Genomic DNA, 15,181 nt, shown 5'->3' with positions numbered 1-15,181 from the left:
GCAATGATTCTGATTCTGCCAGAAACTGGACACACAACTAGATGTCTGTGCTCAGCAACTGACTTCATACAGGCAGTTTTTTGCAGGCTCTTCCCCAGCAGGATCAGGGCATCCATTTGGCTTTAGATCAGCTATAGCTTCTAACTCCAGATCAACCAACATCTATGGCCCATATACTATTTCTTCTACTAGAGTATCTCATTTATTTATCAAGTAATTATATTTGCTTTGTTTGTAGGAAGGTTAAATAAACTACCGGAAAAGAACTAATGGGTATTAGGCAACTGTGATTCTGTGAAGTATACAAATACAAAACACTTATTACTGATTTATTAATTATAGATATTTGTAAACTTTAAGTCTCATTTGATGGTGGTAACCAAATATCTTTCTCCCTTAACTGTGGTAAATTTACCCATCTATTTCACTAGCAACTTCAGTCACATTAACTATCAGCTGTCACAGCCAGTGCATCTTTGCTAAAGCTCCTGAAGAGAAGAATATACCAGGTTCTGATTTACTGGGCACAAAGAGAAAGGACACAATGGTTGGAAAACATGATAACAATGAAAAAAGGATATAGAGATTCTACCCACCTTTTGATCAAAACTTTCAGGTGTTAAGTAGAAGTTGTGAAGTGGAACAAAATAGTCCTCAAGGAGACCCATGAGCAAAACCAGGTAAACACCATCTGCAAACTAAACAGAAATACTGATGACATGCCTGGGTGAAAGCATCTGTTTTCAAATGAGCATTCATAAACAAACAGAACAAAGAATGCTTGGCCCAAATTATGTACCTTGATTTCTATCACTGTTGTTTGCTAGTACAGAAGGGTAAGATAAGTTCAAGAGTCAAAGACTGTTCTTTTCAGGCATAGGAAGGATAGCAGTGTTAACAAGTATTTAGGGCTTTGCTTCATCTGTTCCTTGGATTCACCTATACCATTGCAGCATTTATCAGTAAATAAGTCTTTTCTTAAGAGCCTGATGATCCAACTGCTTTAATATCAGTTCTCTAAGAAAAGAAGAAAAACAGAGGATACAAAGCTTTCTCCCTACATCTGGTAGCATTATTTCCACTACTCTCATTTCCTGAGCAGAACAAGAAAGCCCATCAGTTATTGCTATAGCATTAACCCATGCAAGATCATAAGCCAATGACTAAACTGCCTACAGACAGTAAATACCTCTAAGCAGAAGACATTAAAAGCAATTCACCTGGGAGTTATTTACAATTTGTACTCCGTAGTTGTGCAGAGTATTTGGTCTGAACTGCTAAGGGCTGAAAACAAGCCCTTTATCCCCAGCCAGTTATCTATTTACTGGGCTACTGAATACTTTGGGGTGAGGATAGAATATGTCTCTACGTTCTTGCTTTTCCTCATCTTCCTTTTGTTTGCTAGAGGAATCTTACCAACTTTGTCACAGTATTTATCAAAACGTTTTTAATGTGAAAAAAAACAACAACAACAACCCAAAACCAAACAAGTCAACAAACAAAACAATCCCATGACAACAAATCAAACAAAAAACTTCTTGGGAAATGTGTTTGCACATTACATACTCCCAGTTCCACTATTACAGTACTTGGTCATTTCAATCAACATTCTTTTTAAGTTGTGTGTGTTGGACATTCAAATCTCTGCCCTCAATCAAAACTTGAAATTAAGTCACCCCTGTCACAGGTAGGAAATTAATAGTTCACAAATGAACTATTTTTTTCCAAGTCAAAATAGATTGCTAACCCTTTCAGTAAATACTAGATAATATCTTAAATACTTTCAGCAATATCATTCAGTATTCCTTGCAGATAGGACAACTACTCCTGGCTAAGGGGGGGTAATGTTGTGTATTTCTAACAGGCTTCATACTTGTGATCCTCATATGGCCTATGTGACATTCTCTAACCTTTTCAAAAATAAATTGTTAGGTACTTCCAAGGCATTAAGCAACAATTCCTTACATCGGATTTAGCCACCCATTTATTTCAGCAAATCTATAAAATAGCAGTGAATGATTGGTATTAAACTAACAGCAGCTTGGGTTCAAACCAATTACCCATATTCCTGATTTAATTCTTTAGATGTTGTGCTTATTTTATATCTGGGTCAATAAGATAACCATCTCTCCACAGTTCAGCAAACTCTGGACAGACTATCTGCTTCTGCTTAGCCAAGCCCATCTCTGAAAACTGCTTTGTTTTATCTTTAAAGTGAGAACTACCCCACTGACACTGAAATTCACACTTAAGCATATTCAGTACCCAGCTGTGCACTAGAGACAGGGAACTCCTCAGAGGAGATAATGGTTGTTGACAGTCACCTCCACTAGCTTTAAACAGACCTGGATGCTACTGGCAGTCAAGCCACTACAGTATAGGAGTTCCAAGACATTAATCCACACTGCTGAGAAACAAGCATAGTGCATGTGCTCACAAGATACAAAGGTAAAGAGGAGGATATGAAGGCCTTTGCTTCAACAGCAAAATTGTTTCCAGTCCCACTCTGATGTGATCAAAACTCACACTGGTATCTCTACAATGAGCTGCATGCTGCAGTCTACACTCCTCCCAAGAGCTGCAGGCAGCCAGCTATGAAGAGCTCACACCAGTCCATCACCACAGCTAGAAAAAACACAACCCATCATCCAGCCATAACTGCACCAGCTGCTTTGCAGCACTCCTTTTATCCAAGAGACAATCTGCCCTGAAATCCACACGTATTCTACAGTCATTAATAGGACCCAAGAATCTCACCTTATAATACAAATCTCTACAGTCTTTAATAGGATCCAAGAATTTCACCTTGTAATACAAATCTCTACAGTCTTTAATAGGACCCAAAAATTTCACCTTGTAATACAAATCTCTACAGTCTTTAATAGGACCCAAAAATTTCACCTTGTAATACGAATCTCTGCAGTCATTAATAGGACCCAAGAATTTCACCTTATAATACAAACCAACAGCAACATGAAGTATGTGTAAAGACAAGGAAAGGAAGCATCAGTGAATGTCATTGTTACTTAAAGAGAGACGCCTGATCCCGTACATTAATGTGCCCCAAGATAAACATTTCCACAACAAGGTTTTATGAAGCGAGGGCCCAGGCATGTAATTCACAGTCAAATACTACTACGTACAAAAAGACAAAGGTCTCCTACCTGGGTTTCTAACTCTGTTACTTCCAAATTCAGTTTATTCAAGTGTTTGTTCACAAAGGTGATCAGAGACTGTAAAAGGAAACAGCAGAATCAGTGATGTTAGACACGACAGTCAGTGCTTATGTGAAAGGGTTAACATCAAATGTTAAGATTTTTAAATGAACCTGCACGTGTGCTCTTTGCTTTTCTGAAAACAAGCACGTAAACCCGAAAACAACTCAGCTGTAGTCATTTCATTGCACCGTATGCCAGAAGTCACCAGATGGTGCTATTGCATGCAGCTTACTAGCACAAAAAGCCTACTTCAGCGCCATGGGAAAAAGCTGTGATGACATTGGCTCTTTTGTAGGTTCTTTGTGAAGAGGAGGCAAGCGGTAGATGCATTAATTGTCCACGCTAATCTCTTCAGGTTCCTTGAGAAGATGCACTGCCTGGCAGCAAGGCATCTGCAGCACTGTGCTGAGACTCCCAGGAGTCAGTCTCCCAAGATGCTAACACTGTCCTTCAGGCACCTCTGTTCCTGGGTGATGTGTGCATAGCAATTAGCAAATTACAGTCAGGATATAAACCAAGTCTGGCATTTCTATCTCCTCACAAAGCAGACACATAAGGTCCTGTTGCTATTGAGCCAGATACATGTTAATATATCAAAGCACAGAGACCTGCCAACCTGGTTCCAACATCTTCAAAAGGGTCACAGGATTAACACTTCAATTGCATGGACAGAGTTATCTTAATTCTCTATCAACTTTCAAAACACTTTTCAAGAAGATACCTCAGACTGGCAAGAAAAAGTCTTCCAGAAACTTCAAAGCATTATTTTTCACACAAAGAGAAGGGGCAAATTAGAGCACTGATCTTCACATACCACTCTTCTAATAAAGAGCTCAACAACCATGGTGGAACTAGCTGATGGAACAGTGTGAAGTCTCTTCTTTATGTGTTCTCTAAAACTAAAAAGCTGTTAGAGATCAACAGCCACTTTACCCCTTTACTCTGCCTAGCACAAAGAGCAATGTCAAGAATATATTTATAGGTGTGCTTTGCAACTATGCACAGCCTTGGAGCAGAGACCAGAGGTCCATATGAATTAGTGTTAACCAGAAAAAGCTCTGTGACAAAAGCAACTCTTCTGTAACAGCTTTATACAAACATGAGCCAGCAGTGTACTCAGGTGGCCAAGAAGACCAATGGCATCCTGAATTGGATCAGAAATCACACAAACAGCAGGAGCAGGAAAGTGATTTCATCCCTGTACTCAGCCCACACCTTGAGTACCGTGTTCAATTTGGGGCCCTTCAGTACAGGAAAGACACTGAGGTGCTGAAGCAAGTCCAGAGAAGGGCAGCAAAGCTGGTAAAGTGTCTGGAGAAAAAGTCTTGTGAGGAACAGCTGATAGAACTGGGGTTGTTTAGTACAGAGAACAGAAGGCTGAGGGGAGACCTTTTTGCACTCTACAATTTCCTCAAAGGAGGTTGGAGCCAGGTGGGAATTGGTCTCTTCTCCCCAATATCAAGTGATAGAATGAGAGAAAATGGCCTCATGTTGCACCAAGGGAGGTTTAGGTTGGATTATTAGGAAAAAATTCTTTACTGAAAGAGTGGTCAGGCATTGGAACAGGCTGCCCAGAGAGGCTGTGGAGTCACCATCCCTGGAGGTGTTCAAAAAATGTGTAGACACGGCACACTGGGACATGTCTTAGTGGGCATGGTGGTATTGGGTGGATGCTTGGATTTGATGATTTTAAAGGTCTTTTCCAAATTAAATAATTCTGTGATATTTAGCAAACCTGTTTACAGGTGAATCACATTTCAGGGTACTGTGGAAAACATCTTCCAGTTGTGGACAATCATCTTAAGTACACGAATGAGCTGAAAACCAACCAGCAAGTGTCTCCTGGGGAGAATGAGGCTGAAGACACACACAACCCTGGCTGCCAGAGCCTAGCAAAGGGGTCACTACCACCAGCTGCTCAAATACTCGCAGAGTAGTTTTTTTACAACCTGCATCATTTTTATTGCCTTTAGCAGCACTACCTAGAAAAGCCTTGGCCAATAAACCAGAGTAATGAGACAAGCCTGACCGAAGATAATGAATCCAGGTATCATCCAGCTTTGAAACAAGTCATCTTTGGGGGATAAACACCATTTTCACTATATCAAAATCCTCTTCTGGATCTTTCTGGATATCTCTCCAAAGCATAAGGAAGGAAAAAAAAAAAGTAACATAGAAAATAAAACCTGAATTATAAATTTTTACCTTTTTGACTATGCTGAGTTTGTCTGGAGCATGATCAAAAAGTGTGTCAAAGGCATCGCGCTCTGGTTGTAGGGGAAAAAATAAAATAGAATAAAATCAGTATGCCTCCAACATATGCTTCCAAAGCTTAAAGTTTTTTCTCAGAAAGCCACACAACAGAGACTCCAGCTAGAAGGTATCATCTTAATTTGGTGTCTGTCTAAACGCCAGTGTGAACTGCCCTGGGAAATTTAGAGGTAACTGAAAATAAACACATCATTCATTGATTTCCTTCTTAGGCCATGCATAACAGATACACAAAATATGCAGGTGGAAGAAAAATGGAAATGAAACACAAATTTTGAGTATGCCCCAATCCTAACTTAAACAATGAGCTGGGTTTTTTTTAAAAAGGGCATAAAAAATGCTGGACTCTGACAGTTTTTCATAGTTTGAATTCTTTTTATTTACAGAACATATTTTTATAGTTAAATAGGCAAACATATTTACTATCCAAATTTCTTTGGTATCTGATGTTATTTATACTTTCTTCTCTAAGTGTCATTAATTATTAATATAGATACTCTGCAAAAGGGAGAATGTTAGAGTGCACACATTTTAACTGGGGAACAGAGAAGCTTAAATGACTTGTTCCTCATCACAGACAGTCCTTTACAGGACCCCACTTCCCTCTCTGGTGGGAAGTGGCTTCATGTCACTAACAAAACTAAATGCAAAAAGAGCAGTCTCTCAGCTTCAACAAATCTTTTGAAGATCTGTGATTGATAAGATCCAAAATCTAAAATCTAGTCAAGACAGAAGAGACAAGATACTCCATGCTAAAGAATTAGAGAGGGTTGACTGGTCATGGAAAGCGGGCAGATAGGCAGAGCTTTCTTAGGTCTTGTGCCATAGACATTTACTTCAGTAATTTTCATGTATTCATTTCTACATAAATCAAGTGGTCACATTATGAAGAAGGTGTTATTCTTATTGCTGGGGCTTACAAAGAGTTTTACTTAAAAGCTATTAACAACAGCACTAGGAAATACTGCCCTGTGATGTATTTTTCCTATTCATTACATTGTAATTAAAACAAATCAGCAGTGACCAGTCCATAGTAGCATACTGGATGATCTGGTTCCACTCATTATGCTCCACAACTCTGTGGAGCAGCAAAATCTGCCCCTGTAATGCATTCCACCCTCACAGAATTGCTCAATCCATTGTCTTCATCTGCTGATGGAAAACAGACAAGATTTCTTTGCCTGACATAAAAAGAAATTTCAGAGACAACTTTTTTACTTACCGAATCTTCCCATCATCATCCTGCAAGTGAGAAGATGCAAAAATATTGGATTAGGTCATGAATAATGGCTTTGAAAAGACAAGACCCCAGGCTTAACAGACCTCTTCCTACAAGATGCCAAGGGCTAACCACTCCCACAAAGTCAAGAGGCTGAGAATGTCATAGATCAGACCCAACATGCTGCAGAACGTCCCCAGCAGACCACCAGTGATGTCAGGGAGATACATTTGAAATGAATGGATGTGCATAATTACATTTTACACATAATTATGATTTCTTATGCATAACTATTTTAACAATGAAGAGTGAATGAACAAATGTACTTCTGTGTACAGTTTCCACACACAGAGTCATAGAATCATAGAGTGGTCTGGGTTGGAAGGGACCACCAAAGGTCATCTAGTCCAACCCCCTCTGCAGTCAGCAGGGACATCCTCAACTAGATCAGGTTGCCCAGAGCCCTGTCGAGCCTCACCTTGAATATCTACAGGGACAGGGCCTCAACCACCTCCCTGGGCAACCTGTTCCAGTGTTCCACTACCCTCACAGTAAAGAACTTCCTCCTAACATCCAATCCAAATCCACTCTTCTCTAGTTTGAAGCCATTGCCCTTCATCCTATCACTATAGGCCTTTGTAAACAGTCTCTCTTCATCCTTCCCCTAGTCCTCCTTCAGGTACTGGAAGGTCACTATTAGGTCTCCCTGGATCCTCCTCTTTTTAAGGCTGAACAACCAAGGCTCCCTCAGCCTGTCCTTGTAGCAGAGATGCTCCAACCCCCTGAACATTTTCATGGCCCTTCTCTGGACCCACTCCATCAGGTCCATGTCCTTCCTATATTGAGGGCTCCAGAGCTGCACACAGTACTCCAGGTGAGGTCTCACCAGAGCAAAGTGGCAGAATCACCTCTCTGGATCTGCTGGCAACACATTTTTCGATGCAGCCCAGGATGTGATTTGCCTTCGGGCCTGCAAGCTCACACTGCCTGCTCATATCCAGCTTCTCATCCATCGGCACCTCCAGGTCCTTTTCCCCAGGTCTGCTTTCTATCACTTCATACTCTAGTCTGTACTAATAGTGAGGATTATTCCAGCCCAGGTGTAGAACTCTGCACTTGCTCTTGTTGAGGTTCACCTGGGCCCCCCTCTCCACCTTGTCCAGGTCCCTCTGGATGATATCCCATCCCTTTGGCATATCAACAGCACCACTCAGCTTGGTGTCATCTGCAAACTTGCTGCTGGTGCACTCGATCCCACTCTATATATATCATTAATACAAGTATTAAACAGTACAGGTCCCAGTACGGTCATCAGATGTTACACCACACAGCTCAGAAGGAGCAAAGACATCCATCTATCTATCTATCTATCTATCACACTTTAATCTCTTTTCTCTCAAGAAAGAAACTACACAACATGTCTGGATATTATGTAACTAAAACTGCCACGTATTAATTACATACACAGCTAGTGACATCACCAGACATACACAGATGTTTATCAGCTGAGAATCAGGCTCTGATTTGCACAGAGGAATCTGAAAATATTCAATGAATGTTGAATTCTGCTGACCACTGCATTGTCTGTAGCTACCCAAACATTAAATGATAAAATCTCTTAATAGTGTGTAATATTAAATAATTTAATGAAATACATGTATAAACACTCATGCAAATCTGGAAACATGGTTCTTGCCAACAAATGTCTAAGCCCCACTCCACAGTTTACAAACCACATCTGAAGGAGAGGACAAACTAACTATATAGTTCAAGAGAACAGGAGTGAGGGAAGGAATTTTGGCCCACAAACCTCAGGCAGAGCTCTCATCCTACAAAAACCACTATGAGATCTTTAATGTCCGTGCAGAGATGTTATGATCTCATTTGTGAACATTTCCATCTGAAAGATCACCCCCACTGAGCTAGCCACATGGTACTTCATTTATCTTCAAAGTCATGAAAAGCTGGGCCAACTTTACAGGGAGCCAATACACTGATAAACTGAAGGAGGGCTCATGTAAGCCCCTCTTAGATGAGTTGCAAAGGAAAATCTCAGCTTTTATTTTCAGCCAAAGTGCATGTCTAGCCTTCTCTTTATAAAAAGGACTGTAAACACATAAAACAAAGTGATCTGTCACAAAATCCAGAGAGGAAAGGGAGTAGGGAGGTGATTGTCCCCTTGTACTCAGCTCTGGTGAGGCCACACCTCAAGTATTGTGTCCAGTTTTGGGCACCTCAATACAAGAGAGATGTGGAGGTGCTGGAGCCAGTGCAGAGGAGGGCAAGGAAGCTGGGGAATAAATCTTATGAAGAGTGACTGAAGGAGCTGGGACTGTTTAATTTGAAAAAGAAGAGGCTGAGGGAAGACCTCATTGCTGTCTACAACCACCTGAAAGGATGTTGTGGAAAAGCTGGTGCTGGTCTCTTCTCATAGGTAATTAGTGATAGAATAAGAGGGAATGGCCTCAAACTGTCACTGGGTAGGTTTAGACTGGACATTAGGAAAAATTTTTTCACAGCAACTCTTGGTCAGGCATTGGAATGTGCTGGCCAGGGAGGTGGTTGAGTCACCAACCCTGGATGTGTTTAAAGGTGGTTTGGATGTGGTGCTTGGGGATATGGTTTAGGGGAGAACCTTGTAGAGTAGAGTTACTGGTTAGATTTGATGATCCTGAGAGCCTTTTCCAACCTGAATGTTTCTGTGATTCTGTGAAAGAGGTTTATTTATTTATTTATTTTTGCTGAGCTCTAGTCCTGAGGTACTATAAAAAACAAGTGATAATCTCTCCTTACAATTTTAACAAGTAGAGGTATTTCAAAGAAGCACATTTTGTCAGACTAATTCTTCCCTAAAATATCTACATTGTCCCTTCACTTGACAGGCAACATCACTAGGTAGAAATTAGTTTCCCCTCTAGAAGGAAAGGGGAAAAAGAAAAAAAAAAAACCACAAAACAAAGCAAAACAAAAACAAACCAGAAGGCTCACAAAGGTAACTTTCAATGAACAGTTAAAAGCTTCTGTAACTGAAGACTGTCAAGACCACAATTTCTCCCTCATAACACATTTCCAGAGAACAAGTTATTTCTGTGTATTTCTATTAAGTGTTACATTAAGGGATTCTGTTAAATTTGGCAGGGGCTGGGGGAAGATTAAAAACTCTCAGCTTTGTAAATTGTCTCACATCAGGCACCACAGACATATTCACAAGCTGAATTGTTTTGTGCTTACTCTGTTGTAGTCGTCAGCTCCTCTGTAACATGAGTGGTCTGAAGGAGGCCTTCACGTTTCTGCAAAGGAAAATGGAGTTAGAAACTGAGATGGCATTGGTAAAGGAGAAGATCATTAGGGGCTCTCTAGCATTCAGCATCTTTCAGAATCCCAGAGTTGAAAACTGGATAATGCTTGCTCACTAAGTTTTGTAGAGTTAGAGGTGAAGCAGCTGACACAGGAGGGCTCATTCCTGCTATGGTTGCATTTAGCAGGCTGACAGCCAAATGGATCTTTGGAATATAGATATATAGATAGAGACAGAGATAGATAGAAATATCTCTAGATATATCTAGATATAGATATTTGTAGCACACAAACTCACTAACAATTCTCTTCCTGAGACCAGAGCCAACATCACACTGGAACTCAAATCAGAGAGAGTTTGTCAGCCCCATCTCCAGTTCCTGGAGGGCACCCATTCATCTCATGATGTCAACCAACAATTTTACACAATTGGCAGCCTGTCTCTCTGGAGAGATCTGGAGCTGAACTAACATGGATGGCTGCCCCACAGCAGGGCTCTGGTGTGCCAGCAAAGCTTTTCTGGCCTGAGGGCAGCTCTCCTGGAGCTCTCCTAGCACCTACAGAGGCCACCAGCCACATGCCTCTGAGGAATACATCCACCAAGGAGATATAAGGAGCATAAAACACCCAACTAGTGATTTCACAAGTAAGATTTTCCTGTTAATGGGTTTTCTCTGCTTGGGATAATTTTCTGCATGAATAAGGAGTCCCTTACCAAACAGAGATAGCATGCAGTGAGATTCAGTCTGAGATTCAGGACTTTTAAGACACAGTCCCCTGACACAGGTAGGATCAAAAGTCTCTGAGCCTCTCTAGAATTTTGGAGACATAGCATGTGCCTCTCAGAGGCAGGAAGAGTTTTTACCTGAGTCAAAAACTCTCTCAACATCTCTATGGGTGCCTTCCTAAACTATGGGATATAACTTTATAACTGAATGGAGGGATTTCTGTGCTTCCTGATCTGTGCTTAAAAAGCTGACACAAATTGCTCAAATCTCAGCAGCTATCTAGGAATCAGATCTGTCATAATGATTTATGGCAGGGCTAATAAAGCTGCTAGCTCAGATAAGCAGGGAAACCACACCTCCTGTCAGGCACAAGCTCCATACACATAGGACATTTCAATAATTTTTCACCAGCTGAACCCCAAACAAGAACTTCTTAGGGAGAATAGCTTTGAAGAGAAACACATCCTTCCCCAGAAGCAATCCAGGAAATAAAAATTGAAATCTAAATAGCAGTAAGAAGAACTCCTGCCCTTCCCTCCCTACTCAACAAATGAATGCAGCATTGTTTTCTCAAGCCACCACCCAGGGAGCCTGGCTGAAAGCACAGTGGGAGCCAGTCTCCCATTGCTGTGCTCTTACCGCCCCTTGCCCGAGCTGGGCCCTGTGCTGGATGCTGCCAGCTGGCCATGTCTTCAGAGCCTCTCACTTCCCTGCCATGCATACAACTCATCCTGCTCCCACGAGGGAACCATGGGAATGGTACCAGAAGGTTTAGTGAAACAAGCCAGGATGGCAGCATGGATGGAAAAACGAAGAAGCATCTGACAGGGCAACGTTTTCTTGTATACAAAGCAATATTGTCTTTATTCCATCCCACCACATCTCTACTTTATTAACACAGGTTTCTGGACCTTCCAAGCATCATATACTCAAGGGAGAAGATCCTATGAACCGTGAACAAAAACTCAGTAAGTGGTGACTAGTGAATAATGTCTCCAAATGCCTGACTTCCCAAGAAGTGGACACAGCAGCATTTCTGCTTATCCCCCTCCAAAGCAGCTGAACATGCTGCTCACACAGCAAGCTCAGATCCCCTGGCCTTGCTATCCAAAAGCAAATGTCATTCTTTGATAAAACTTTGAATCCTTACACCACTGCCACCAGACACATTTATTCTTCACCATGTCTTGCCTCTGACCTTTCAGTCTGCAACTCAGACTACAAGGGAATTATTGTAAAAATACCTCAGATCTCCCAGCAGTACCAAGGCAGGACATGCTGCAATTAAAAACATTAGGCTGAGGAAAGCTAAGTGCAAAAGATGGCAGTTCCTGAGCCCTGTAAGAATAACCAGGACAGTGAGCCTTAAAAACAATTTCTATGTTTATTTACACTTGGTTTGGTTTTCCCCAATTAGGATATTTCTTTGTCATGCAAGTTTACATTTCAAATATCAAGCAGTGGTATCAGCTAGAAGAAAAACCTCAAGATTTTTCAGTTCTCACTGAGACCATGCATTGAAAGCACAAAGTTTCTCTCTTCCCTACCCTCAATGAGGAGAGCTGGAACAGAGGCACATGCCGAGTGACACCAGCATTAAAACATGCATCATCTTAGACTCTGCACTTAGCACTTGGAGTAGCTATCAACAGGATCTTAACTAGAAGACCCACCTAAACCCTTGCTCTGCTAAGACACTCTAAGTATAACTTAGACATATATTGACATGATTCAAAATTTTCTATTTCACACAAAAGCCACCAATTCTAGAGGCTGATTTCAAAAAGCATGGAGGGTAACCAGGTTTCAGGAACTCTGCTCTTGAGTGGGGCTCAAAGTGTGCTCACAGTGACCATTACAAAAGAACATAAAATTATTTTTCTGCTGGGTGAGTCTTGTAGATGTTCTAAGCAATATTGACACACAGAGATGTAAAAGTTCCTCCCACCTAGAAAGTCCTCTCCAAAATGCCTGTGGATTTTGAGCAAGCTATACAGTACAGGGACCAGAAAGAGATAAGTGTATTGTTTGACAGACACAGATCCAGCTACAGATGTTTCTCAGACACTAAATTAGCTGGTTTTAATAAAAAAAAAAAAATAGTGCGACTTAGGAAAGTTTCAGTCTGTCACCACAAGTTGCTGAAGCAAATGAAGAACAGAAGGGAAGGATAGAATCAGCACCAGGTCTGTGGGGATCTTGATAGATACTTTCCATGTAGCAAGTGCTCTCATAATATATCTCTTTTTTTTTTTTTTTTGAGCAATACACTACAAATTAGAGAAGAGCAAGCCCACAACAGTTACACAAGCTAACACAGTATCCTGCCTTGCTCTGGGATTGGCTATGGAAATGCATACAACTTGGCTAAGCAGTAACTTGCCAAACCAGCGTGACTTCTCCTATTTTCACAGTGTAAGCACAGCCTTTTGGGCATGAAACACTTCATATGTCTGCACAGTGTGAGGATGGCTCAACAAATTTGATAATGATAATCCTAAGTCACCAATGAAAGTGAGGCTTAACTAGTTTTGAAAATTTCAGAGTGGCTGTGTTCTTGCACAATACTTCAACAGCATCTTGCAAGGTTTTCTTGCTGCAGGGTCAGTTCTGCAAAGCTTACAAAGAAGTCACTTAACGAACTGTTGATTAATCCCTTCTTTAAATGTATATTCAAGTAAAAAGAGACATAAGATGTCTGCTCTGTGAGATTTTTGGGTTTAGTTTAATAAACCCAAAATCTCACAGAGCAGACATCTTATGTCAGCTGTGATCTAGCTTGACAAAACCCTGATGATCACTTGGATCCATAATAAGAGATCATCTAACAATAAAAAATAATTATTATAAGAATCTTCTAATTTTCTTCTAATAATTTGGAGGAATATTAACTTCATTACTACTCTTCTATTTGTCATTAATAAAGGCTAAATAAAATCAGTTTAAAGAGATCTGTGTTACAACACCAGCATGTATTTTCAGATTAATTATGGGTGCTGAACTACAAAAATTCAATTTACCAAACTATAAAGCAAAAGTTATTGTTCAGGCAGAAACATTACTCAGTTTATTCTGTGCCTTGCTTTTCATTTAAATAAAATCTTCAAAGCTGCAAGCTTTTTCTAGCAGTGGGATAGCAGGGCCAAAACAAGACCTCTTGTGTGGGGCCAGTTGAGGTAGGCTCACAGCCAGCAGCTGCCATTACCATGTCCAGGACTCCAGGCTTTAGCTCTCACAGCCATTCAAGCTTAAATTAATGGGGACACAGGAGCTCCTCTTTCTCCTTTCTTTCCCTATTTTCTGTCAGACTTTATCTCATCCTTCCTTCACCTCAGCCTTATCTAGTCACAAGCAGTGACTCTGGTGAACCTGATGCTGTCAGTAGGTATCTTCTCTATCCCTCCAGCAGGCAAAGATGTGAAAACATCTTCTTGTCAGCCTTCCATCTCTTCTAGAGGTGGAAGGTCCTGAAGCTTGAAATAAGGACAAGGAAAGGGAAGCTTTATCTCTTTACCTAATTTTTTTTCCCAATTTACCAGTTACAGAAGACACTTCACTGTACTGGGCAGGAGGAAATTCCTAGCACCAGGGTGTCAGAGGACTGTTGACTACCTTATGTTTACATTTTCCTCCTTATCTTTCCAAGACATTCAAAAGAAACTAAAAAAAAAATAAAAACAAACCAAAACCCAAGTAGTCTCCTATTTACCTTCATGTTACTTTATACCTAACTGATCATTCTTTTAATGAATCAAATACAGAAGCCTAAAAGCAGTTCAAAATCACCTCTTAAAGATTATACATCCATTGACTTTGAGCCATCAGTTGTTCCTTTACATCATACCCTGTACCTCTAGAGCATTCAGGCAGGGAGCCTGGAAAATGCCATTATTTAAATGTAAAACAAAATGAGGCTTGCATTATCAACCACTATGCAATCTCATCTTCTGAGGAGAGACGCATTTCCAAAACAGTCTGAGATCACTTTATCTTCTTTGCTCTTGAAAAGAAACCCACTGCAGCCTGACAGCTCTCAGAGTAAATGACATGAACAGAAAGCACTTGCACAGCCTGCTGCCAGCAGCTGAGCTTGCCTTGCAACAATGGTGCTGAGCACCACAGCAGGCACAGCATGATCAGTGCTGGCTGGAAGAGCTGTGCTTGGTGTTTCAACAGCTGCTGAGAAAAGCTGGGTGTGCATGCTACAGACTGTACTGCCACAGGAGTTTCAGCTGGGATAGAAGGCGAGATAAAAAGCAAGAGCACATCTGCTCCAAAAGTCTTTGCAGAGCGAAAGGAAGTGTTCAACACCAAGTACAGAAAGGAGTAACTGCAGTGGTATCTAGGGCAGGAGGCAAGAAGTCAGGGCTCTTCAGGTCAGATGTCTTCTCCATATCTAAGGAAAGCTAACAAAAACACAATGCTGTGAAAGAAATGATGGAAGTCTA

General features: G+C 40.9%; 1 protein-coding gene across 2 annotated transcripts in view; it reads right to left on the bottom strand.

Moving 5' to 3' along the window:
- The window catches only part of PARVB (parvin beta), a 56,613-nt gene that overhangs the window by 5,678 nt on the left and 35,754 nt on the right, over positions 1 to 15,181 (bottom strand). Inside the window, exons 7-11 of one of the 2 annotated variants that reach the window (XM_054399403.1) lie at positions 9,940 to 9,998; positions 6,712 to 6,731; positions 5,424 to 5,485; positions 3,165 to 3,233; positions 597 to 698 (exon numbers count right to left, since the gene is read on the bottom strand). In XM_054399403.1, coding sequence (XP_054255378.1) covers positions 597 to 698; positions 3,165 to 3,233; positions 5,424 to 5,485; positions 6,712 to 6,731; positions 9,940 to 9,998 — 312 coding nt within the window. The remainder of the gene's footprint in view (positions 1 to 596; positions 699 to 3,164; positions 3,234 to 5,423; positions 5,486 to 6,711; positions 6,732 to 9,939; positions 9,999 to 15,181) is intronic. The other variant, XM_054399404.1, reaches the window with a different exon arrangement.

The sequence above is a fragment of the Indicator indicator genome, chromosome 3 (assembly GCF_027791375.1).
Source record: "Indicator indicator isolate 239-I01 chromosome 3, UM_Iind_1.1, whole genome shotgun sequence".
Classification (NCBI taxonomy): domain Eukaryota; kingdom Metazoa; phylum Chordata; class Aves; order Piciformes; family Indicatoridae; genus Indicator; species Indicator indicator.
Note: the sequence above shows the minus strand (reverse complement) of the source record. Positions and strands in the feature narration are given on the sequence as shown.